Genomic DNA, 27998 nt, shown 5'->3' with positions numbered 1-27998 from the left:
CACCCACTCACCACACCGGACACAGTTCTGGTTACGAATATATTCTCTGTGATATACAAGTAAAACATGCCACATACAATGTAAACCATCGGTTAATTGCACTTCACCACTTCGAATGAGAAAAATGATATATAACCAGAAACGAGCAGGACCGAGATTTCTACGAACTCAGTCAATCAGCCACTGTCGTTCAATACAACGCGTTTCAGAACTTGTTAACTTGAACATCAATGATCTAAGTGATACTTCTATGCAATGGAATTCTATAATCAGTCACTATTCATTATTTGTGAATCACCGACTAGCAGAATTAAATTCTTCAAGTACGTGTTCTAGTGGGATTGAATGGGATGCATATTTTCACAACGGCCAATAACGACACCGGAACTACTTTCAATCGGCCCAAATCACAAAGAGCCAGTACGAAACATAGACTATCACAGCCCGATATCAACCACCGATATCCCACAGTCACACTAATGCACGTTCACAATGAGGTCGTTATAAGCAGCTACCGATAAGCAACCGCCGAAAATATGAGTAACTATTTAATGCAAAGTAATAAACGATAGTCCTTATGATTTTAATAGCAATTATCAGGCAAGCAGGCGCATCTACACGGAACCCACAATCAGGCGCGTGGCCATAGACAGCGACGTCGTCATGATCGCCGCACGTCACAACAGAGCAATGTCGCGACTTCCTTTTTACCTCAAGCCTGTCCACAACCATCGCATAACCATAGATAAATAACCAACGGATAGAAACAACTGACAACCAGAGACAGCTAGCAATTTCTGGTAGCCTCGCAGAGAGATATTGTGATGTTGTAGCTTGCGACCCCCCCCCCCCCAAAGAACAAAATGTATTAAAAATCTTCTTGAATGAAAGCTACTGTGGCGCTGAAATATATTTTATTCCGGTCAGGGCAATACAACTACCTCAAAATGTCCCTTAAAAGTCGAAAACCAGCATTATTTAGGGCCATTTCTGGTAGCTTCGTGAACAGATAATGTAAATGTTGCAGCTTGCGACACGATCGCAAAACTTTCTAAAAGTAGCCTTAAACGAAAGCTACTATTCCACTGATTCCGAAAATATATATTATATTCTGGTCAGGACACTGCAACTTGCACAAAATCGCTCTGGAAGTCCAAAATTTGGATTGCCTTGATGAATCGTAACGCCCCAATACAATGTCTACAACACTGCCCTGTTGTGGTGCTTCTGTTGTTAGAAAAAATGCCGATTTTTAGCCGTATCTGGTTGCCCAAACTTGGAGTCAGGTGTCCATCCGTAGGCTAGTTATTTATATTGTAACTAGATCGCGAGATTCAAATCAAAGAAAGAAAATCGTAACACGGTCCGACAGTTGCACATAGTCCGCGTATAGTAGAAAAAATTTTCGGACACGCCGACGCACAGAGCCGATAGAGTGATCTGCAGACGTCACCTTCGCAGTCTCGTGGCCGGTCAGTGTTCACGGATCGACACGCGGCACGCATGTCTCTGCGCTTTCCGTAATCGAGCACACCGGTCTGCCTGGACCGGATAACCCTTTACTACGGACGCCCGCCTTCACACGTGCGATATCCCTAACGATATACGATTTTGCGAGTTGTCCTTTCTGGGAGTCTCGTACTCGGCCCGGGCGTTGGCGCTGGGTTTATCGTTCACGAGTATCGACGGCACGGACGAGTTCTTCGCCGATTGGAAGTTGCCGGCCTTGAAATTGTTGTTGTTGCGGTTGGCCAAGTTCTGGTCTTGAACAGCGGTTTGGTAGGGCGGGGGATCTTCCGTCGATTCCGTGTTGGCCTCGGGAGAGCCTGGAAACGCGGCACGGTAATCATTTACAGACGGCACACGTTGATCTCACACAAACATCACACAATTTGAAGAGACTCTTGGAAGGACTGAACTTCATACGCAATTGATTAACATATTCAGATTGAAATAACCCCGACTATTTTCTGGCTGGCACTCGAGACATTGTTTATATCTATAAAATATATACGATTGTTGATATACAATGTTCTTATCAATTCTCTACTAGTTGCCGACAATTACACCTGGCAAGTAGTAGTGGAAATAACGCCCTAAATTTCTATTCGATTACACTAGTGAAAACGTGCTAAAACTGCATCAAGCCGCAGAAGAAAATGTACTCTAACACCATCAAAAAGTAGATTTGGTTGAGGCGCCGCATGCTTTCTAAAACAACTAATCTAGTAGGCCCTAATTAGTTCAAGTACTCCAAAAAGTAGAATTGCTCGGAAACTTGGTTTTAGTAAATTTCCGACAAAAAATGATACATTCTTCAGAGCACGACGTCCGTTCACGAAAGCAACGCGATTCAGATTCATAATTCACAAAAAATTCAAATCCTGTAATAGCGTACCTCTCATCTGATTGAGATTATGCATGGAAGCCGACAAGTACTTTTGGTCGCGACTCAGCGACGCCCGTCCTTCCAACGGTAGTTGTGCGCGTTCCAATTCCGCTGCAAACAAAAATTGTTAACAATGAATATTTCACAAACTGTGGATGGCACACCGACTCATGATATATATACACACGATCTGTGCAATAGCATACCAAGAGTCCATGCCGCTGGACAAGGAAGGTGCATAGCCTTGTAAGGCTTTTAGAGTCTTGCACCACCGCTCCATGCTATCCCGGTGACGCTGAGCGCCCAGTGGGGAAGCCATGGATACCAGTGTTACTAATCAAGTCTTTGGTTTGACCAGACCGTGGTTTGAACCCATGAGCTACCGCTCAAGAAGCCGGACGCTCCACCATTACGCTATCTTGCCAGAGCAGTACTAGCAGTACAAGCGCTATACATAAAACGATTCACCAACCTCCAATTCGGTAATTTTCCATCTGCTGCACCTCGTTGATACTTTCCTTCAAATCGGTGACGAATTTGTTACGGTCGTGCTCATTTGGCGCGTTGAATGTAATTAGTACTTTGTTGTCGAGAATGTTGATCAGTCGAATTCCAAACAAGTAAACTGCGCAAACAAGACACGTCTGTAACGATTGCAGCGCAGGCGAGAACACTCGCAAACTTACATGTAGTCTCAAAGAGCAATACGTTCATTCCGTGTAATGGTAACGATAATTTATAAGCGTACGTGTTGCTATTTTTTTTCTTCTGTACAACCTTTGTAACCTGCAACAGTCGACCAAATCGATTAAATCCAGGGTATACATGCGGTTACTTGGGCTGGGCGAATTCAAGTAGTCGGGTGAATTGATTATAAATCATGTATTAAGGGTGGAGTCTCGTGTTCACCTCATTATGCTATCATTTAATCATCATGATAGTAACACAAAATTGAGGAGTTCAAATATGTACCTTTTACATTATGACCATTTGAAGTATACAAAGTTCTCTTAACTTAAAATCTCTACTAGTTGCTGAAGATTACCCCTGATAAGTATCAACCAAAAATTTTTATTTCAGTATTAATGATTAAATATTGTAAGTTACACTCAATCAAATTCCTCAACACTAACTGTGACATAGCAGTCTGCGCATTGTGCGCAATGCAGCAAATCAATTACAACTAAACAGGAATGTCGTTTCCATAAAGGTGGGTAGTCCGTTACATGTTGTGAATGACATGATAGCGCCAATCTGGGTTTCGAAGCCCGGATTGTTAGATGAAATTATTAAAACAATAATTTTTGTTGATGAAATTTATCATATAGTGGCAAGAGGCGTATAATTTTGATACTCAAAAATTTTAATCATCAAAATTCATACTGGATTTGGATTAGGGGACTCAAATCGTTACGCCTGGCCCGAACGGTTACAGACTATCCAGGGATATATAGAACTCCGGGATGGCTGACTTCATTTTGGCCTTTACCTAAGTAGGTCCAGAAAGTTACCTGCAATCTGCCTCGAAATATCCACTTTTCTGCAAGCTAGCGATACAGCTGTTTCTAGAATAACGATCCTCAACCTTTTGCGGAATAGTTAGTGAGTAAGCTAGACATTCTTCCCTTATCACAACCTTACTGCTGTATAGCCAACCTAGTAAAGTATGACACTGCTGTATAGCCAACTAAGTAAACTATGACAACTCTGAATTTCAGTAAATCATGAATGTGTTTAATTTCTACACATATAATCTGCATCAGGCCATAAATAACAGGGTGAATAACGAATAATGTCAGCGTCTTCTACCTATTTACAAGCCATTGTCGGAAACCTTGCAGCTGGGAAGGGGGGGGGGGGGGGGTTAATAGGATTGATTAAATTAACCGTTTCAATTCGCGTTAATCGACAATTACCATGGAGTATAGGGTTGCATTTAAAACAAACATGTTTAAAACCAGGCCCTTGAATGAAGATACTTTTTTTAAGCCATGACGTCAAGAATATTCAATAGTGACGTCATATTGGATTGACATTGACAATTGAAAATATAGTGTAAATATAGCTCCTTTGACGAAAAATCTGTGCTATTGCTGTTGAACCGACTATTTTGAGGGTTCCAGCCATCCCATATCGATATTAGTCGGCTATATCGGGTGGTAATCGTCCGTAGGCTCATACAACACGTATTTTGGAAAGTATTTACACAATTATGGCATAATTTTACAACTTGAAAAGAATTTTTTCAAAAGGCCTTTGTTTAAAGCATGTTTTAAACATAGTGTTTCAAACACCGTTTGTTTTAAATGCACCCCTACCATGGAGCATTTCCAATAACGAAAAGATAGCACGGCCTGTAAGGACTCGAAATTGTGATAGCAGCATTGTCAGCTTCTATGTCACTCAATGAAAGTTGATCAAGAAATCAACACACCATTGACACTTCTCTTCAGGTTCAAATGTAGCCAGGGTAGCAGTTTGGTACATATCATTATCAATTTAAGAAGCATTCGGTAGACCCAGTTGTTGAATTCAGCTGATATTTTGTTCACCGAGAAATAGTTTCATGACCGCAGTGAAGAAATTACCACTATGGCTTAACGGTACATCACGAATAGGCCTCCTGAAGCATTTCATGCCATTATACAGTTAAGAAATATTCAGTATCATTGTCTTGCAGATTTTCCGATAGAGCGATAGATGATTCCATGTCAAAAAATCATCTCGGTGAGGAGGCACGAGATCCAAATATTCAGATCGTGGCCATCTTTGCCAAGATTTCAATGGAATGTGCCCAGTATAATATATCAGGATATCCACTGTTGACGTGATGCAAATGCTGGAACATCGCGTTTGTTTTTCCGGAATCTGCAACAAAAATGAACAAATGATGTATTTAGAGACACAAATTAACATTAAGAATATATATAGATGTATGCAGTACTTCTACTTCATTGCAGTACTCAAGTAGGTGTTGCCTATTTTCGAAGATACATCTTGTAATTTTGAAGCAGCCATCTCCAAACTTAAGTACCTTGCAGGCATTTCACTTTCTACAGCTACTTGAGGAAGTTTAAATACCAGTACGCCCGGGAATACGACTGTTACTTGAGTAGCAATGCAGACTACTTTAACCACATCAGGATTAATGTAAATCGCTCATTTATAGCGTATCACTAGAATCAGCCAAACTTACCTTGGGCCGACTGAGGAGAGGTCCATGCGTTATTGCGACGATTTGACTAAACCTTGCAAATTGAAAGCAATCTTCAGAGTTTTCTCTTCCTCCATCGTACAGGCCTATAGCCTATAGGCTATAAGTGTTTATATGGTAAAGACAGGCCGTATCTCAGGGTCGTATCGTGTCCTGACGATTGTGTTGGCTTATCCATTCAAGGGAGTGGGCATCTTCATGGCTTCAGTAAGAGCAAATGGTCAACAAATGCTGTGGCCATATACTGGGAGTCAGCCATTGGCAGTTCACAACAGTGCACTTCTGTTGAAGTATAATTCCAGTACTGTAGCATTGAGGTGCCGTTCATTAACAAACATATGCCTGCCTTGTTTTACCAGACATGTAACTGATTAATAGTATCTGTAACAAGAGATTGGATTCAACAGTTGTTATGGACACTTACAACTGCAACGACCTTGACGTGTTGTATTGTGTTTGTATTAGATTCAAATGTTTGGTTATCCCTAATTGAAATGCCTCTTGAATCTTGCACACCAGTGGTGTACTCAGTGGCTCCAATTCTTACTAGGAATAATCCAGCAATGATCTGGAATACCGGTAAGCCTGCAATACCAGCACTACCTGCATATTCACATATTCATCTATAGTACAAGATCTTAACTGACGAAGTCCCTCCTAACGGTCGCCTTCATAGTTGACACGGCACAGTGTAAATGTACAGTGTACACTTGTACTTGTACAATGTACAGCCTTGGATGGTGACATACATTCGCATAACATACCGGTAAATGAAAAACATACCGCAAGGCGTAATCAAAATCATACTGCGGATATCAATGTTAACGTTGGAAATTATTCTACATTTTGTTATCTTCTCACGATTATCAGCGCAGCAAAACATGTTACATAAGATACTACAGAAGCAGAGATATTCCGAAGGCGAGTAAATGACCGTACCGGTATACCGGTAAATTGCTGCTGAAGGAATAGGGCTAATACCGCAAAGTTTCAGACTACCTGAACATCTCATAACCTAGTTAACCTCTAGCTTTATATAATAACATAAACATGGATATTGTATGCCTCTACCGCTCTCAAAAACTTAAAATTACACACAGATGAAGCGGGTGACCGGAACGTGCATCAAAACTGACTGCGCGAATCTGGACCCACTTAGGTAATACCGCGATGACGCAATTGACGCAGTCAGCCATCCCGGAGTTCTATATATCCCTGAGACTATCGCAAAAAGATATCATATTCCTTCAAAAAACAAATACCGCACATTATATTCTTCTACATCACACAATAGGTATGTCGATACATAATTCATTACATTTACGAATTATGACACGGACATAAATAGATTATATCTTACTCCGTCTCTTATCTAATGTGTAACCATATAGGTTAGATTTTCAAATTCCAGATGTCAACATTCATCCTTAAACTCTCTCTTTGTTAGTGATGTGACAGTCGAACACTCAAATATTATTAGACAGTGACACACACAAAATCAAAGTACAACCAATTCATATATTCACAACATGATTAATTGAAAGCTAGAATACTACTTGTATCGGAGCAGACTGCAAATTAATATTCTTCAATATCTTCCAAGTGCCTCAATTGATACAGCGTCAAGTCAAATTAGCGAACACCGCCAATATTAAATGTGTTAAAATCACTGTGTATAAAATGAGTGGCTGAATCAACACCAGAGCGGTCCATCAGACAACAGGAGTCTGGAAATTGCATCGGTTAAATAACTCAAATATTTATGCAACTAAATTGTCAAAGAAATACGTAGCACACAGGTTAACAGCGCACGCCCGCTCGTAATATTTATGGAGACATAAAGAATTTCATTTAGGCCCACTGTTATCTGTGGCTGGGAATAGATGTATTTAAACATGGACGATGTCAAAAGAGCAGACTCACCAGTAATAGATCGTTGAATAAGAAAACGGCCCTCTGATGCAGCCCGACTTTCTGCGGCTTGGCCGGGTCGGTGACTTGATATAGTCGGCAATAACAAACGAGACGCCGGTGCGGTATCGCCAGGACGGGTTTCTTTCCGATAATATTCTTCTCCACCTGTTAAACACCAATGAGATTCGGTAACGCTGTAACAGAGGGTGTTCAAAGCAGTTATCGATGGGTACTCATATTGAAATAAAACCATTTGTGATCATGCACAAGTAGTATTTCAAAAATACATCAAAATACAAGTAAAAATACAAAATGAAGGTCTGAAAAAGTACTAAAACAGTGGTTCTCAACCTTTTTGCCTTTGCGCACCCCTTTTGGACAGACTCCCGCGCCGGCCGCGCGCACGTTCAAACTTAGCTCAATTATCGTGCAACCATCATCTGCCTTGTGCAAATATCAACTACAGCGATAAACAGCAGGATAATGACTTTTCTTTGAGGTAACATAACAATATGTGTAGAATTTCGGTAGAAATACGCTGTCGTGTCTTGAAAAACCGCGCCTTCGATTTGACACACGGGTTCCAAAAATCCATTTCCACAATTATAGCTCGTGGCTAATGTAATATTAACACGCAATGCTTCCAACGACACCTTTGGGCATTATCGCAACATATATGGCACCAAAATTGAGGAACAGATGTATTAATGAACGACCAAAGTCAATCCTAGTTATATCTATGTAGCAGCTCAACTTGAAGTTATTCTGGAATAGTGGTTATGTACATCAAAGAAGAAAATGGATTCCGTGACGAGGTTTCAATCCCTTTATTGGGCCAGATTAGGAAAAAAATTCAGGAATTTATATTTGAAACGACTGTTCACTAATTTGCCGAAACTTCAAATCCAAAATAACCTTTACAAAAAGTCTCTAAACGGCAATATATTTGTATAAGTAGGCTATAGGGAATTGTACAACTAAAATGAGTTTGCACAGTAGAATGTTTCATCTCAATGCTGTTGATGCGAGTCCTGAAGATTTAGCAGTTATCAAGCGAAACCGCCTCACCTTTTCCGTAATATGAAAATATAAATTAAGTTAACAATTATTTTACAAATTTAGAGGTGAGAACCACTGTGCCAGAGCAAAGGTTGGTTTTAAAATGCAAATTTGTTCGAGGGGCAGTATATCTGAAGTGGTCAATCGTGTACGACTGATGATTGATCGTACTGCAAATAGGTGCGATTTTCTAGAATAAACGCAGTCTCCGTGGTACATGGGCCAGATGGCATGACAATTTTCCTTATAAAGGTAGAAGCAGTCAAATACATTGAAGGGGGCTACTTCAGACCTTTCAAGATGCATCTTCAGTCGTACATTTGCAGTGCGATGTATGCAATTTATAGCCGAACTACTCCCATCAGCTGCCGTAGACTCGGTGATCAGCAGATCACTTCACTGCAGCTTCATCTTGCTCTCATAAAGCATATTGGCCTTCATTCTATGAACTGTACATCGTACACGTCTCATTTGCTTTGAAATTGACACTGTAACCATACTTTTGTATGTGCTGGTGTGTTTCTGAACTTTATGCTATTTTGTTGCCTGTTTTTGTTATTTTGCGATGATGAATAAAATTCTCTCTCTCTCTCTTCACGAGTCACGACAATGCAAAATACCTGATAGATGACACTACAAATAGGAAAACCTATATTCGAATACTCCAAAAAAGTAGAAGCACTCCGGTACTGATGGCACTTACGTTGAGGACTTGTGTAACGTGATCGTCCCCAGTCTTCAACTCATCTTGCTTTATCCTGCGGTAGACGTCGTGCAACATATTGACGTTCAAATCGTCGCCGCCGTCGACGCCTGCAATTCAAGCAAAAGTCATTGCCATGCAAGTTGCGAGACGATAACGTTTCGTATCCTTTCGACGGTAAATAAGGCCTTGGATTGGTTACTAGTGAATTTGACACCTGGCAGACGCTAATCCGAATCCTAACCTGAATTCACCAAGTGTGGTATATCTCAATTGATTCACGTATTCAGCGAAACATTCATTTTCAAATTTATCAATACAATATTGATGCATCGCTCTTATAATATCAAGACATTTTACATTCCTAATGCCAAATACACAAAGTGCCAAATCCATCAAGCCTAAGCTAAGCCTTGAGCTAGGATAGCTGCACCGTATCCAGGATTACAATGTGGAAAATTCTTATTATTATTACATAATATGCACAGTGCACACTGTGTGTATTGTACAATTGTACAACAGTGTGCGGCATAGCCTGAATTATTAGCCTACTGGATCTTGATGTACACATAGACAACGCATGAATCGTTGATGACAGTACCCAAACATTTTTGGGATTGCCAAGTACAGAACTTAAAGATGACAGCTAACAATATATTCAAGTTGCCCAATTTCTTCTACTAAAAGCTGTTATACCGTGACTGCGCGATTTTGGAGTCTGTATACTTGTCATTATTACGTCGCATCGCAAATCGTTCTGCATTTCGAATTTGGTTAACAGCAGATACTAAGTTAGTGAAAAAGCTTGGAGTGGGATTTGGAAATAATATGAATATATCGTTTGTCACGATATGCTTCGGGCTGGTCTAAACGAAATTCTAACCACCATGCGTCACTTCAACTTCATTTTTTCCTATTAGCAATGCTCACCTCTTAGATTTTTCACGAAATCAGACTCGGTCATGCGTTTTTCGTGCTTCATGTTCGGCGAATGGAGATCGGTGTTCAGCATGATGATGGCGAACGCCAAGACAAATATGGCGTCGGGATTCTTCAAAGAGCCCGCAAACTTTGGATTGCAGGTGCAATATCTCTGTGAGAATGCCTGCGACAATCAAGAGTAGGTGTGTAAATACAAGGAGATCAAATTCAAATTGATAATTTAAAACTCAGTGTAGTCAAAGTCACGTTATTACTAAAACAAGTGCAGGCAAAGATTTTTATTGCCGAAGCAAACTCATTTCACATCTAGTCAGCACATATCTGATGATGCTTGAAAGTCCGTAAACCACAACACTGGTTCCGATACATCAGAGTGATCAATTTCAACTCACTACCTAGCTACCTGAAACTGAAACAAGCGGTTTCACTTTCCAAATATATTCGGGTCAAGGGTTCCAGGGTGCGATATCTCAAGTAGAAGTGTAGGGAAAAGCTAGCTCTATGCATCGATAAGCTAGTTATTCATCGTGTTAAAACGAGACGATTAAACCTTGACAACCAGTCGGCGATACAATGAATAAGTCAGACAAACCAAGTCAGAAAATGTATCAAGGCTTCACCAGAGCTTGATATCAGAAATCATGAGTGGTCGCAAACGCATAAAATCTTCAAAGTATTACTCATTCTATCAAAGAAAACCGCGCATGATTTTGTGCTGAAGGCCTATCCAAAGACTGTAGGCTAAACATAGTTCAAGGCAAAATTGTAAAAGATGTAGATTAACTGGATATCTTGAAAGCTTGGCAGTTGATATTGATAAATTGCAGCTCGGCGAATCGAATTCTTCCGCCAAATATTCTGTTACTTCAGTCACTGACCGTTAACGATATAATTATGGTATGAAAATTAAAATGGTCACAAAGAATTACAAAAACCCATCAACTTGTCCGTCAAAATTCAATATTTAATAATGAGCACCAGCAAAATATTGATCTATTTACCAGGTGGGCTTTAGAATCCAGCAAAATGATCTCTGGTTATCATTATCAACCATCCATAACGTATCGCATCCTTACCAACTATCATTGGCAGGACCGGTGGGCACACAATCAGCCAAAATTTTACAGACACAGATAATGAATATATCATAGCACCATCAGTAAAAGGAAAGCCCACTGTACTTTAGCAGTGGGATCATGTTGCCGTCAATAAATATGACTCAATTGGACACAGTGAATAAGTGCAGGGCTACTACGTACTGGCAACTGACATCGTGACCACTATCTGCCAATATTAGGAGTTTATCTCACACGGCGTAGACCATAAGGAGCTACTGTACTTCCTAGTTTAATGTCAATACTCATCGATGCAATCATTCTTATATATTAACCCTTTCCCCGCGGGTGGATCCTATAGGATCCATGCACAGTTTTTCACAAACACGCTTCAATCAATTAACGACATCTTGCGTTGTAGGGGTCGTAAACGGTTACAATGATCGTCTAGAAATAGCGATTGTCGATACGCATACGACCAGCTATATATAAACCATTGCCTTATGGCATAACCTGTTCAAAATGCAGATTGAATACAGAAAAACGTTTCCCGCAAAATACAATGTGTAGCTCAGTTCGCCTGAATGAACGCTAATCTTATAATTCCTTACATCTTCCGTTCTACACGTCGTAAGCAGACACAGTTGTCGTTTTAGAGTAGTTGTTGATCGCAAGAGTTCATTTCAACCATAATATCGGCAATTAGTTGGATAGAACACTCTTCAAATTGATGAGAAATATAGCAATGTTCTGTTACGTGAAAAATGCCGCGCACGTATGAGCATTGGCACATAAGGCCATATACATTCACTTACGATTGTCTTACACAGTTGAATGTCACACACATAGTTAGATGCAGTCCATAACACTTCAACAAGATCAGTATCACGAAGGTTGATCGTATATAAGTTACGCGAAGCCAGTGCTAACCACTGCAGACATGGGTGTGGAAGTTGGCGCGAGTGTACGGTATTCGCGCCTGTAATACCAACATCATACAGACAGTTGAATCATCCGTTTTATATATGTTATCCTTGAGCAGTGTAGTTTGTCAGTATTCCACTTATGATTGAAATATATTGTATTGTGCCAAACGTAAATATATCGTTTTACTTGAATATATATGCCGCGATGCGCATGCGATACACAATAAACCATATTGACGGCATATCTGTGCCTGAGGAAGCATGGAGGAGTTGCAGGTTATCACTACCGGTCAATTCAACCACCATGGATTCATCTGTTGTTGTTCAAAGAGCAAGGTTTATTTCAACGCATAGCAATAAATCGTACAACTGATTGATAGGCAATTACCGATTATATACAATGATATTGTGACGGCCAGACTATCAAAACAACGCGCGCCGCGTGTGTGAGCCTCGTTTGCAAGATGCGCGACGTTGAGCACGTGTTACATAAACGGCCTTCACACTCGACTGTGTTACGGTATGAAGCTCACTCAGGACATTTTAGAAAGGTGATATTGCTGTGAAATCAGTCAGGCGATGATTTCACCCCGAGAGCGTCTATGTATGACGTAAAGGCAAATTCAGTAACAAAATTCTCTTCTAATTTTTCAAAACCTGAAACACTTCTTCTCATAGCGCTTTCAGCTCTCCCAGCTGATCAATCCGAGTAGCTCAGTTGGTTAGGCAGCTGTTTCCTGCTTACAACGATATATTGGGTGTTGGTTCAAGTCCCACTGTTCGGATTTTATGATCTTTTTCGTGAGAGCGGTAAAATTTGGACTCGAGGCCGACCGCGGAGATAGGGTTAAAGTATCATGATTAACATCACTACCATTGCAATTTAGTTCCATATTTAGATCGACGGCGTCATCAATTATAAATTCATGTGTAAATCTGCGAGTAGAATATGGAAGACGTAATACAGTTCAAAAAATGTGGAAATGATACTAGATACTACTTTTATGACGTCGCCTACATTAACATATCCTTGATCCTCAAGTTTAATGTTGTGTTTGTATCGCGTCAGGGGATTTCCAGCACATCAACATAAACAAATTCTTCAAACGAACTACGTAGGATAAATACCAAATCTGCCGAGAATTTCAACCAGCAGAGAAGACAAAAATAGTGAAGTCGCCTAGGGCAATAGCATATACACTAAATGCTTGCCTATATGGTATCCCAGATAGGCTCCGAAATTTTAACATTATGACATCACTCTGTAATCCTGCAGGGCTACGCAGAGAATAAATTGGCTTTTAATTCACCTGAGACTCTAAAGTGCATGCAAAACATATTAGCACGTTCGATCGTCTATTCAGAGAGACATTTTCCAACGCAATCCAAAAAATGTGAACCCCGAGCATAACAATTACTTGACCCACAAATAAACAGTACACACATGGGGTTCCAACTCAGATTTTCAATTCAGATACATATACTGTGATAACGCAAACACAATCTTGACGGATTTTCAAACTATATGTCGGCATGGCCTACTAAAAACACGGCCTTACAGTCTGCCTATTGACCTGAAAATTAAGAGGCCTAAAGTCAACTTTCCAACCCTTACCAGCTGTGCACTCAATTGGTCAGAAAATGCGATATTGTCATAATGCTACCTGTCTTTGGTACTCTACTAACACGCCGGCGCACAATGTATGTAAAAAATAGTATATTGCAGCAATATATAACGAAAAAATTAGGAACAAAATTTGTATAATCAATGAAAAATGGGTGGAGAAACTCTTGAATTAGAGCCTTAGGAAACAAATATCACAGCCTTACAGGACAATCACTTCTTTTGCCTTTGCCTCTCTTTAAATTGGCGAAATTCCCTTATTGAGGAATTCGCAAATTTTTGCTGACTATTGTAAAAAATGTTCACAATTTTTTGGAACGCGACATTTGTACTAGCCTATTTTCACTATGTGCATTACAACCAATTCGGGATTTACCTAACACAACTTTCAACACACATAATGCTGCACGGAGCAGAGGAACAGTGCCACGGTTGGATATGAGCTGATTAGCCAAATCTAGGACTGCGAAAGAATCAAATACAAAATGGGCCACCTTGAACGGCAGGTACAGTCAACCGTCCCCTAGGCCTATCCACCAAACTGAAATATTCATCATATTCCTCTTCGGTTTCATCAGTCTTGAGGGGTAAGCTACACTCGGTGCAGTCCGTAGAATGACAGCATTACCAAGACTATTAGGGAAGTACCTCTGCTTGCTGTTTCCAACACTCCACCACATATGTATGACTTTGAGGAAGCAATAGGTATCCGCCTTATCTGGAAGGTATTTGGAGCAAGCTGCTATGGTTTTTTCATCAAAGATAGCCAGTGCCAGGTTGACGTTCTGCTTGTTGTGGCCAGGATGTAGTGCTTTTTTGTTAGCTTTGGAGCCATTCGCAAATTACACTCCAATTGCAATGCAATATAACCAGCAGGGCTAATTATGGATATATCGCCACCTTTGATATATAATGATGGAAAGGAAAATTGCCTAGCATTCAGTAGATTGTTGCGAAGGTTCTGCACCAAATGAACGTTGTCATAAAATAGATAGATTTTTGTCTTGCAACTTGGATGACTGATGAACAACTCGGAGTTTGATCCTAACTGTGATGACAGTATATTGAAAGCACGAACGTTGGTGCTGTGGTTGTCAGAAGCAATACCTCTCGCATTAAATCCTAGATCCGAGATCAGACAGCTTTTGCGTTAACGAGGCACCTTAAACTTGTGTTTCTGGTTAAATTTGTAGGACTAAAGGAAGCGATTTTTCAAGTCCATTGATCATTATCACTATAACACCTTGGCAAATATTTCCGTCTTCATCAGCACCATAACATTTGCCACCATGATATTGCACAATTTTTGCAGATACATTTCATCCACCATCACAATGACATCCTCAGAAATTTCCATGGACTTTGAAAAATCAACAGTCCCTTTAGTCTTGTTCGCAAACAGCTCAAAGATGGCATAGGGAACATTTCCAAAAGTGTCTTGTACGCTTGGCAAGAAATAGAACGTAAAAGCAAGCAGTACCGGATCATAGTGCTAGATGATGCCAGAGTATCTCCAGCCTTGTGGTATCTTAGATTACGCAGCTCCTCTAAAATATCTACTTCGGGATCCGGATCAGTTAGACTATCCAAATAGCTTGGGAAGTTTAGTAGCTCGCATTTCCTTTTGAGCAGAGTATTCTTGCTTGTGCGGAACCATGTTGGTAAAGGCACAGGTATCCCGTTATGTTGCATCTGCACCCTCAATTGACGTCAATTTTCATGGCATTCTTGATTTTTGGAAAGCCTTCCAAACATAGCTCATAGTACATAACATGCTGATCCCCTGCTTGAGACTTTGGCAGATTTCACAGTAGTATATCCAAAAGTACACCAACCACGCAGCACTTAAGAACCATCGGCCATCCCCTATTAACTACACTAGAAAATGAATATTAACAAATCAGCCTATAAGTATATATCACTTTAAAATAGTATTCCGCCACAGCACCATATCCAAGCCTTGCAACAATTAATGAAATTCTATAGAAACAGTTACAATGAACATGCCTTCGTTATCATAAATGTCTTAGAACCAAAGCTACCAGTTATACAATTCGTCAAATAGACTACCGTATCCAAGACTATGTTTGCGAGAAAGCAGATTATGATACTACAATGGAGCCGTTCGTACACGACGTTCTTCGCGTCAACTTGAACCGCTGGCACTGTCGAGGAACCGTAACCGGATTGCCAACTAACCTATCAAATGATAATACTGACCCTTAGCTCGTGAATATACTCTAGACAGCGAAAGAAACAAGTGCAATGCGACGAACAGCAACACACGGCGCAACCCGCACAACTGCAAATGTCTTGACTTCTTCAACAACAACAACTACAACTGTATTCATCCGCACGAGCTTTTGCAGTGATATCAGTGGGTTATCCACCTGACTAGCAGCTCTTTTGGGACTAAAATGATTGTTTCCGTGTTAAAACGATATTCCATCATCTTAACACAATAAATCCTGGTCAGAATCCACTTGTGGTTTTGACTTGCGCGCTACTTACCATCTGCGTAGGTATAACCGTGAGATTTACACTGTTTCGGAGCTGGCCTCTTAATTTTCAGGTCAATAGGCAGACTGTAAGGCCGTGTTTTTAGTAGGCCATGATGTCGGCCACAAGAGAGGACAGAACACTTGTGATATTCATAGCCATAGCCAAATATACGATATAAAGAAAGAGATGACCATTTTCAATAAGGTTTTGAGTCATTTCCCCCTACATACAGAGATATCAGGAAAAAATACCCCCACGCACTTACTTCTATCAACTTGTCCACTTTCTGCGCCTCGCCTTGCACCTTGACCTGTCTTTGAAAATCTCGCAGCGCGTCGTCAATATCCATCCCGCTGAAATCCATCAATTCGCAAACGGCGCTGCACAAAGATCAAACGCAATCGATATCTACGAGAGACTAGGAAACCAAATCGAGCTCACTCCAGAGTCTCGGAATTAAATCTGATTTGAGAGTTTCCGAGATATTCGCCCACCATTTGCCTGCTCAAACCTTTCCGGTTCAGAAGGAACGAGGCGACGGCCGGCGCTGTTTTTTCGATGAACGCGTGTTCAACCAGAAATTCAATGCCTTTTTCAGGTTTTCTGCGAATAAAAAAGCAGCGATGATAAAGGTGCTTCGGGTGCCGTTACCATACTTGCGCAAACTCCCAATTTGGTTGGTTGATGGTCAACTAACCATTGATTTTTAGAACTTCTAGTTCTAGTTAGAGATGTTGACAAGTGAGTAGTTCTAGTTCTAGTTACGCAAACCCGGAACCTCATCCTTCATGAAATGCGGTGAGACAAAAATTAATGAGTTGAATTTGTGTTTTAGTTAGATAGTTCGATCTTTAAAGATCGTTAGCTCTAGCTCTAGCAAGTTTTGAAAAGGGAGTAGGTCGAGTTCTAATTTGTCATTTCGAAAACCCAGCAGTCTGCGTTAGTGTTTGTTTGACTGCTATGATAACTTAACCCGGCATGAATCACAACCAGTCACTATATCTCGTGATTCAGTGCCACCGACATAAGCGCTGCAACTTTTCGGCGGTACGACAACGCGTTCCGCATATTTTTTCAATCAACAAGCCTACGCGTTACAGACTAAGGTCACGGCAGGGATAACGACTCGTACCTAGCACTAGTAGCTAAAACACAATGCAAACATAGGTGTCACGCGCACCAACAAAATATATGATAATTATATTCGATAAGATCGCGACTTATTGGACACATGAATGCAGAGAACTCCTTACATTTTTCAAATGACCCGAAAAAAACAACAATATTCTTTCAAATGTTTCCGATAAAATGGAAAAAGAGAAGCTGGCAGCACAATATTTGAATAGTACTGTAATGAATTAAACTTTGTATTAAACATAATAGGATCGGGCATGTCATGAAAGGTATGATATGTAAACAAATTCGGAGTCCATGCATGCAAATAGGAAATGCAAGCTAGATAGCTAAATATCACTTACTTGTTAAACAGATTCAAGCCTATTCTGTACAATCTTTTTCTCATGACGTCATTCTTTGAGTCGATATGCCAACTTCCTCTCGTGCTCAAAGTGCTACGGCGTTGATAACCCTCTGACACGATACCGATAGAAAATTCACTTTGCCCGCTTGTGATGCTTGCAGTGTCGGAACTAGGAGTAAATCACTGCTTTAAAACACAGAGCTGCTGGCGTAGGTAGATGTAGACAGCCAGCAGCAAGAAATTAGTGAAATGTCGGTATTTGACCTCGTCGTTTGTAACATTTATAATGGGCAAAAAAATACATCGTGACCTTTACATTGGCCTTGCGTATTTTGGATGACTAGATTGTTCTAAATCCCATTACGGAACAGACTACAAACAATGCAAAATGTCGTGTTCCACATTTCACATAACACGGATGCTAACTATAATCAAATAAAAGGTGAAAAATGTCATTTTGTACACTTGAACGGTGTCAATAACGCAACGCCCACAAGATAAATAACACCAACTTACTCGGTACAAATATACTCGATAGTAACTAGTTGTAAACCGTGTGGTAGCATTCCAACCATTATGAATCCCAGGATGAAAAATACAATATTACAGTGACAGTATTACCGCAGCGCTGCTTCGCGCCCATGGCATAATTGTAATAACAAGACTCACAAATCCAGGAAGTAGTTGGATCTCATACAGGCATTGCTCATCCGAGCCTACAACAAGTAATAAGGAAAACGCAAGTTTTGGTTGAGACCGTGAGGTAGCAATCAGGTACCATGGAAGTGTAGTCACTTGGTATAGTTTGAACAAAGTAAAATGCCGGACAAAGCAAGTCACAAACTCTGATGCAAAAACAACTTGACAAGCAAACTCCCGGCCACAAGCAAGGGAATCTTTGTATGATAACATCTCTTGTCAATTTATATGAATTGACCAGCGATAATATCATACTGATACCAATTACAGGTATAGTAGAAAGTCAAATTTTTCTATTGATCTCAATGATTCATCCCACTGTGTAGGTAATAAAGAGAAATTTCCATACCAGATTCCATGATGTGTATAAAAAGATTAGCTGGTTAATTGACCTTTCACAAAAGATCTAACATTTATACCAACCCTGTGTCATGTAAGTGTGGTACACATCTACTTAGAAAAGATATGTTGCTGCATGATAGCATCAGACAGTAGCTATATATTCAACGGCAAACCTGTTCCGATGACCCAGTATCATTATGGAAAGTTTGACTCACAGGAAAAGAAAATAATAAATAGTCAAGTCTGCACAGTACACAGTAATACAGTGCCTACAGATATGGATTACCATATACTGGTGGGTTGATACATTAAGACCTGATATATTGGTCCCAAATTCATGTTACAATGTTATCCATTCAAATAGGCTAGGCCTACAAACTGTCTCTTCACATTCCAACATAAAGTCTAGTCAGTAGGTCCTATGCATGAATGTTTCTTATCCAATATTGAGCGTTTACAATAAAATCTGATCTCAATAAAGTGTCCTGGCGATTATGTTAGATTTATAGTAAGGAAATTGAGAAAATGGTCAAAATACTGAACTCACAGATCGTTACAATATTTTATAGTTAGAATTTTAAAGTTTATAGTTAGAATTTTAAAGTAGCTATCTATAATATCCACGAAATTGGACACATCATATTCACTAATCTGCATAGCTGAATTACAAATCAAATAATTGAACATTAGGCTCTTTAAGATAATAATTCACTAAACAACTTCAGCTATTAGAGCAAAGTGGATCTGATAGATGTTGAATAATATGATAAAACATAAATAATTCCAAGACTGGTATCGCTAATGTGGCATGAGTGTCTGGCTAATAACAGTAATTATTTATAGATTTGCCACCATTAATCTTTTTCATGTCATCGACACGGTGACATTCAAAAATTCCTTGTTTCAACCAAAACACAAATCATACAGGCCATAACCAGAGTCCATGCATAGGATGGTCACTCAGAAAGGGAATGATAAGTTTCAGCCAGGGCCAGGCTGTATTATATATTTTCCAAGATTGCTGAAGATCAGCTCACTGACACTCAAATGAAATTTGCACCAAACCAATCCAATCACGAATAATCCAAACCATAAGACACAAGAGCAATTTACCAATGATCATTCATTTTAGTTTCAGTATAGAAGATGAGAAATGCAAAAGCGACCCTTCTCATTCAACAGAGCACATACCGGTATGTTCACAAAGCCCGACTAGATTATAATTGATTCCACTCATTCCAGGATCTCAAGCGATCTGAGTGATCTGACGTACGGTATCTATTTCGCCTACCGACACTAGCCTCTTCATTCTCATCACTTGCTCTTTCAATGTTACTTCCTACTACTTTTAAATCATTGTGCATGCCTCTGGTTCGGTATTCAGATGTTCCAGGTTGAGCTGTCTGTTCGATTGAAAGACTACTCCAAGTCTTTTTGGCACTTTCTATCTTTTCATTTAAGCGCAATCTTGTGGGTGTGTTGAAATCATTAATGAACTTAGCTCAACACATCAGCTACAGAGGAAATTCTCCACCTATTTGAAATATTCAGTCGATTTAAAATATAATTGAGAGTTACGTATCAAACAAAAATGGTAAACTCGTCAATGTAAAACGAGGAAGCAAATAACACTACACATCTTGACGAAGTTTATCAAATCAGGAATTACGAACAATTTTGTCATTTAGACTAGTGTCGCTTTACAACACGATGACTATTATTCAATTGATCTGTAGACATGGGAGCATGCGACACTTGGGTATCGACAGATGTGGGTTAAAGATAGAATTAGATTTAGGGTTAGGACCGGAGTAGATGACGCAGCGAAGGCCGTGAGCCAAAAATACAACAACCTTCTCGATTTGTGATGTGTGTGCAATGTGCATGCAGGTAATTTTGACACACAACGAATCGACCATTAAGCTTTGATGTTGCAGCAGCCGGTAATTTTGTCTCAAGTGAATTCGCTCTACAGCACCGTAGTTAATCATATATATACGTATTTCTATAGTTATCTTTGTGCCACAAGCGAACACTGTGCAGTGTGCAGGAGTTCCGTAAAATTACCTAAAGGTTTCGACATATAAAAGGCCTATATGTTTCGTCTTCAATAAAATTTAATCGGGCGCAATACTCTTTTCGGTTCTGCACAACATACGAGAACACTTTCATAGCGGGAGCTCTATCCAAACTTACACCTCGGTGGCAAAAAGCGACAAGTTTACGTACCAAAAACGCATTTCTCCTCACCTCCTCACACTGTCGTCTTCCGCATCCACATCAAAACTAGGCAAGCTGATATTGGAAGCGCTACGCACCCAACCGTGCGACACGGTCGAGCTAGCGTCTACGTGCGGGCTCGCGGAAAAATCCGTAACGTCCACCGACATCGCTTTTGCCGATCTCACGTCACCGTTGTATTTCCTAGTCAGCGTGGCACTGTTGTCAGCTTCGCTGTCAGCGGGACTATCCAAAATCTCAGCCCGTTGCCGGCCCTTGTCGCCGCCCGGCAGTATCACGGTTTCGTAACCGCGGCGGTTCCGGCGGCGTTTCACAAAGTCAAAATTCACAACATTTGTAGGAGAGTTCACGTTGCTTAAAATATCCGCGGTCGGCGTCTCTGGTACCTCCGGTTTCTTTTCAGCGTCTCTCGTCTCGTACAAGCTGTTAAAAGTCTCCTCTTGACTTTCGTCGTTAACAGTCTCTTGCACATTATGCTCGGCGACGTTAAGCTTGTCGAACGTCTCCTCCGTATCTTCGTCAGGTACCAACTCCACGACTTCGACTGAACTGCTTTTCTCGAGTTTATTTCCCGACGACAAAACCATCTTATTTTCCACAGTGAGACGGCGGCTTTTCGACTTGCGTATCTTACGGAAGTTGAGACGCATACGGTAGGCGCGGTAGGCCTCTTGGATGATGCGCGCGGCCTTTTCGCAATTGTCGGCGCCGCCGTATTTGTTCTGAAAGCAATCAGCGTTGCTAACTCGCTACCAAGCGCAAAGATGTGGGGAGCAACCCAGCAAATTCCTACTCAGTCACGAGTGGAAGCGGCAATTTGAGAGATGTGAAAAACTACTTTTGAAACTGAAACAGAAAGTGGTCTGTGTGGCTGCTGGTGCAGAAATAAGTTGAAGTCACACCGTAAATTTCTGCTCAGTCACGATTGGAAGCGGAAATTTCAAAAACATCGTCAAAACGTAGCATTAGTAGAAAACAAAGTTCAGAAAAGTACTCAATGAAGTAGTGAGTGAAAAGTGCTTTCAGCAGTTTATCGCAGGTGGCCGTTTGCAAAATTGAGGAAGTGCAAAACAACGCGATTTTAGAACATCATTCAGCTACCATGATACATTGTTGTCATAACAGAGAGTACGATTGTTGATGCACAATGTTCTTCTCAATTCTCTCCTAGTTGCTGACAATTTCCCCTGACGAGTGTAAGCCGAAAATACTCGAGGTTTACACCAATATGGATATACCATTCAATTGTATATCCAAGCTCTGCACCTCCAAGAGTCCATTAAAATCCGAAGTGTCATAATTAGAGGAATTTTTTTTACCCAAAAAACAGAAAATTATGACCTAACAAATCAAAATTTTGACATTTTTTGACCTTAAAAAAATTATTCTTGACCAAATTTTGACTCGTATGCAAATTAGGTGTTTTCCGACATAATATTAGAATTGACTCAGAAACTGACGAATTGTTCACATGAAAAAACTTTATTTTAACGAAATCTGGCCCTATAAAGAATTCCAGTACCGGTAGTTATTATATCGCATATAATGGCAGAAACAATTAATATTTATTGTAGTACTACGAAAGATGCTTTCCTACATTCTCGGGTAGAAAGTGTCTAAATAGGTTACCAAGAATGGAAAGAACGCTCAACAGCAGCAGTTGTTGGCTGACAACACTGAAGTCATCACAATTTTCAACATGTGCTTGATATAAGAACCATGCAATGCCCACGCAGTCTTGCTTCAGTTAGGATATTGCGGTACAGGGTACATTGAGCATAACACCATGCCAACCTATTTGCTTCATTTGAATGTTTATGATTCACAATGGGCAGACAATGAGCCGTCCACAACGGTAGACCTATAAAGTAGCCTGCAAGCTCTAAAATGTCAAATGAGAACTTCACCGACAGTGCAAACATCTACGATACAAATGAAATGCAGGTTGCAAAAAAAATTTTGATTTTGTAAAATACTTCATGACAAAATTATGACTTTTTTGACATGTCAAAAAAAGATCGCCCTAGTCATAATTATTAGTTTTGCCGAAAAAAGTGTTAGGCAAAAGTGGAAGTTGTCTAAAAACATGACTACTTCAGTAAGTATTAAAAGTTCGCAAAGCCTAGAGTATTCGGAAAAACTACAAGTACTTTGTTACTGTTCAAGTGATCATCTATGCATCAGCGACATATCGAGACCGTATCCCAGATGAAACGCCGAAAAAGCAAACATCGCTGTTGTTATATCGACATTCCAGCACAGTGCAATGTTTGAACGTGCGCCTTTTAAAAGCACGGCCGGGTCAGCTGATCAGTAATGTGACATTGTAAATGTGACACAGAAACCGACGCATGCAAACCAAACCTACAAAGTCACCAACATCAATTACACCATTGCAGTTTATACAGAGTAGCTGACCGTGAACACAACATCATCACAAAGACTGATGGCAAGGAATTCCGTCCGTTCCATAGGGAAGTTGTTGGGAAAAATCAAAATTAAACAAGGGACATTCACACAAAAATATTGACCTTTGTGTGGACAAAATCATCAGGGTATTAGGCCAAACAATCAGCAAGGGCGAGCGTAGTGGACCATAGAATATTGAAACGTATGATCATAAATTTGGCAATTTCATATAGAACAAGTTTCATCGGTGTCTAAATTGGGACTGCTTCCAAAATTGTGCTTTTAAACTCGTGTGCAGGTACAAACCAATTATAGAAAGTAAAATACTGCATAATAGTGCAAGAAATGTTCACAAACGAGGAGCTGTTAACCCGAGAATACAACTTACACGAAGAACCTCAATTCTTCTATCTTGAAGATCAGAGCTGAGCTCGTACGATTCCGGCCTTCCCTTCGCATCTTGCTCTTCTAGGTGTTTGCGGTGAAGGCTGCTAGACCTCCTCACAACAGTGGATAGGCTTTCGTCATCTGAGAAACACAACACATAGTGTCAGGTTTCCATGCCCTACGGAGATATAAACCACAGACTATATGACATCTGCAAAGTTGTGATTCATTCTTTGTGTGCCGTGGTATATCAGTAAATTTGAAGTTGCATAATCGTCAAAACACAGGCTGGTATTACTCATAATATACTCAGCACATTGGTCGCCTGGATCTGAGTGGAAAGCAATGGAAGGAGTGTTGACAACTCATCAAAAGCAAATTCACAAGTCAAATTATGTCCTTGTATTTATATTCAAGAAATTATTCATTAATCAAATTACAATAACAATAGCCCACCACTCCATAAATCGATCGAATATCGAAAATGGTAGTGCACTGATTGAGAAGTTATTTTCTTTCAATTACATTTAACACTCACAAGCAGAAAGTACTCCTTACATCGAACCGAATGATATTTTGGAAAATGGAGTTACCTTCACGGTAACAAAATTTGAAGGAATACTACATTGTCTTAATCATGTTCGAAAAGTCATTTCATTTATCATCTATGTATGATTGCTCTCTTTCGTTCAATTACGGTGGGGGAGTTGGCATAGTCGGTAAATCTGCTACCATCAACAGAGGATAACCCGGGTTGAGTCTCGACATCGGCACATTTTGAAGTGCTGTAGGAAGTTTATCTGGGATCCTCCTCCTCTATGTCGCTGTTCTTACGTTGTCTTCACATAAACCCGGTCAAAGAAGCTTGGAAAAAGCATCGAAGAAGACAGACACTCGAAGGATCAAGATCAAGCACGGTTTGTTAGATTGAGAGATCGTACTTGGTCGTCTCGACATCCAACTGTCTGTTCATTACATTGCATTGTGTGTGTCTTGAATGCATAAGAAATGAAAGTGCCGATTTTATTAGTGATATATTGAAAATATTATACAAGTTGTGTTGTATTTTGATATTTTTACTGATCTGCACCATGTTACTGAATAAAATTCTCAACTCTACTTGCCCTCTGAAAACTATGATGCAATAGATGACAGCATTTCAATCAATACAATATAGTTGAGTCAGAATCCATTAAATGTGAAGACAACGCAACTTTCATCAAATCACACCAATGGATCGTATAAATGAACAACAAATATCAGGTAACTAACTATGTAGGCCTAACGAGTATATCTCTGTGTGGTGCAAAGAGCTGAAGGATGTGCATTTATTTGTATATAAACTCTTCAGCAAAAAGCAAGGGCTGCAATTTCCTCAAACATAACTTTCAGTAGGCCGGCACAAAGGAAAGTATTGCGGTGGATGCATTTCCATACAACAAATATGCTCTACAGTTGCGGCAGTCTGGTATTACGTAGCACTTGATTTCCTTTCTATTAATAGATTAGACAAAATCCTCTTGGAAAAGTTGGATGCAACAGATATAACAGATAGATATAACATTGTCATAAAATACTGGTATACGAAAAGTGGTAGAATAGGACCATCCATTAGCCTATAAATTAAGGTTACAACCAAAATTTGTAAGAAACAGGAATGGATACTTGCAAACCAATACAGACGATCGGATAGATTTAATGCAATCAAGCAATGACAAACATCTCATTGCCATTACCAGGATAGCTTAAGTGAATGCAGTAAATGCTTACTGTTAGTTGAAGATTCAGCCTGGCAGGATTCATCATTAGAATTGCGTCGTTGATCAGCGCTGAAAAATGATTGAATACGATTAATATAGACCAATGCTTGGTATGGATACAGCCAAATACTAATTCCATGAGCAATATTGACTGTCAAGCCATGAACGGTAGAAAATCCTGCATTATTAACACTTATTAAAGAATCTTTTCGCACCAATAGATCTAGCTAAGAGAGAAATATTTATCATCTATATTACTATTACTTGGAAATACGGTAGCTATTAAAATTCACTACATGTCAATTGCATCATGTTTCTTGTATGAAATTGAGTTTGGCATAGACACTATATCAAGCGCCACAAAAAGAGTGTGTATTGACAAGCTAACAGAAAAGTATTCAGAACTACATTGACTCACTTCCCTCAGTGGCAACTTTCATAATGCGCTATATGGTAATTGTCTCACCGACTCAGCGTGACTACGCTCATCCTTACGGGGATTGGAAATAGCCAAATAGGTATCACCTTTGTCACTCATTGTCATTATAAGACAGTTTCCGAGAATGCCACGGATGTGAGAATTCCGACATAAAGGCAGGACTTTTGCCCCGAATCATATTTGAACTTCACACAACTGAGTACTACCACTATTGTTTTCTTTATGCGAAAATTGCCGTTTTATCAATCTGATAATTCTAGCAAAGTATAAGGACACCACACTATTTGCTGGAATAGTTCAAAGCGTTGCATGATCTGAGATGTGTCAGTCTTGCATAGTTGCTTTCCTTTAACCTACAAAGGGCACACAGCTTCAATAGTTGGTTGCAAAGCTTTTATAAGAGATTGTAAACTACTGTAATTAAACTGTAATTATTAGGTATATTTTTAACAAGGGAATCAGTTGCAGGTGATTCTGTTTCTGAATTTTGCACACTCAAACTCTGACCCTAACAACACATGTATGGCATATTCCACCTTCATTGCAGAATAACCTAGTATTGCCATATAAATCTTTCCACTACGCCAGTTTTTGACATACAGTACATTGTACACTTTCCACTGAAGCCCAAGTAACAAAAAATTTGATATAACATGGTCAGCACCAGCTGAATTTTTACGTACTACGTAGTCGACCGTTCAGTGCTGATGACAGGAGTTTTTCATTTCACCTCTTATATCAGCCTTTCTCTCACTAAATCGCCGCAGTGTCCAATTTTCAACTTTTTGTACATTTTTCGGACGTATTTTGGTCATGTTTATCACATTGTTATAAAGTTAATCATGGCCAAGATATCTGGACAAAAGAAAAAGAAAACATTTCATCAAGTTGATGTTTAGAAAATGTGTAAAATGGACATAATAAACTTTGATTCCGCAGCGAAGATATAAGCCTTTATCAATATTAGCATTGTCAGAAATAATTCTTGCGAATTGGCCCCACTTGCAATTGCATCCCCATCGCCCAAACACCTCGATAATGCAGATGAAATATACGACCTCCTTTCCTTCCTATAGGCTACAAGTTCATCTCATTTCAATGCGATTTTCATACAAAACTTCAATAGAAACATGACGTCGGTGATCATATTATTTATACACTGGAATCTTGGCTGTTTTCTGCAATTAATCGCATTTGTTGTCAAAGGCTATACCCATGTTTTATAAAATGAAATTAACCCGCATGGGAATGACAATAAGCTATGGTATGTAGGCCTATCTCAAATACCACCGATCTCACACACTAGTGCTCCTGAACATTCGAAAACACTGGGTGGGAAAATAGCAATTGGGTGGACACCAAGGGGGACGTTTTCTCGATCATTTCCATTAATGGCCACCAATTTCATTTTAATACGAGTGGAAATTATTTTGAAATTGCGGTATAACTAAATACATACAATATGCATTAACATCTTGGTCAACAAATCATTTGTTACTATTATCAAGCATACAACAAATTCAAGAAAATTAAAAATCATCTACCGCAGTGTTTCATAATCCGCTTTCAGCAGGGCATTCTCATTTTCGAGTTGCTTTATCCGTTCACTTTGATGTTTTATAGTCTTCTCCTGTTCTTGGATAACTTCTTTGAGCTGAGCTAGTAATTCATAGGCATTTCCATGTTCTTTAGCTGCCATCACTCAAAAATCTACAAAACGAACATGCCATAGTCCACCTAATCACACTATTCCTGTTCAACAAACAGCAATGAAATTAGTGTTATGTTTGGGATTATTCGTAAAGCAATAGCCACTGTAGCATCCACCGAGACTGGAATGTCCCAGTAACCCACACCACAGCAGCGAAACATTACCGAAACTTTCGATACCGGTACTCGGGCTTTTACTGATC

General features: G+C 39.8%; 1 protein-coding gene across 1 annotated transcript; it reads right to left on the bottom strand.

Annotated features, from left to right (window-relative positions):
- Positions 1–25: 25 nt before the first annotated feature.
- Positions 26–27898, bottom strand: LOC145454030 (IQ motif and SEC7 domain-containing protein 1-like). The gene is made up of 14 exons (XM_080332003.1): positions 27630–27898; positions 25657–25715; positions 23888–24027; positions 21100–21812; positions 17807–17977; positions 16770–16931; positions 16594–16708; positions 10210–10384; positions 9280–9389; positions 7527–7682; positions 3076–3175; positions 2862–3014; positions 2399–2500; positions 26–1826 (listed from the first exon to the last, which is right to left on the bottom strand). The coding sequence occupies exons 1-14, from the start codon at positions 27782–27784 to the stop codon at positions 1579–1581; spliced, it is 2559 nt and encodes an 852-aa protein (XP_080188129.1). The 5' UTR covers positions 27785–27898; the 3' UTR covers positions 26–1578.
- Positions 27899–27998: the final 100 nt, after the last annotated feature.

This window comes from Botryllus schlosseri, chromosome 13 (assembly GCF_051294905.1).
Source record: "Botryllus schlosseri isolate E-star chromosome 13, Bs_hap1, whole genome shotgun sequence".
Lineage (NCBI taxonomy): Eukaryota > Metazoa > Chordata > Ascidiacea > Stolidobranchia > Styelidae > Botryllus > Botryllus schlosseri.
This window is presented reverse-complemented; position numbering and strand designations above follow the sequence as displayed.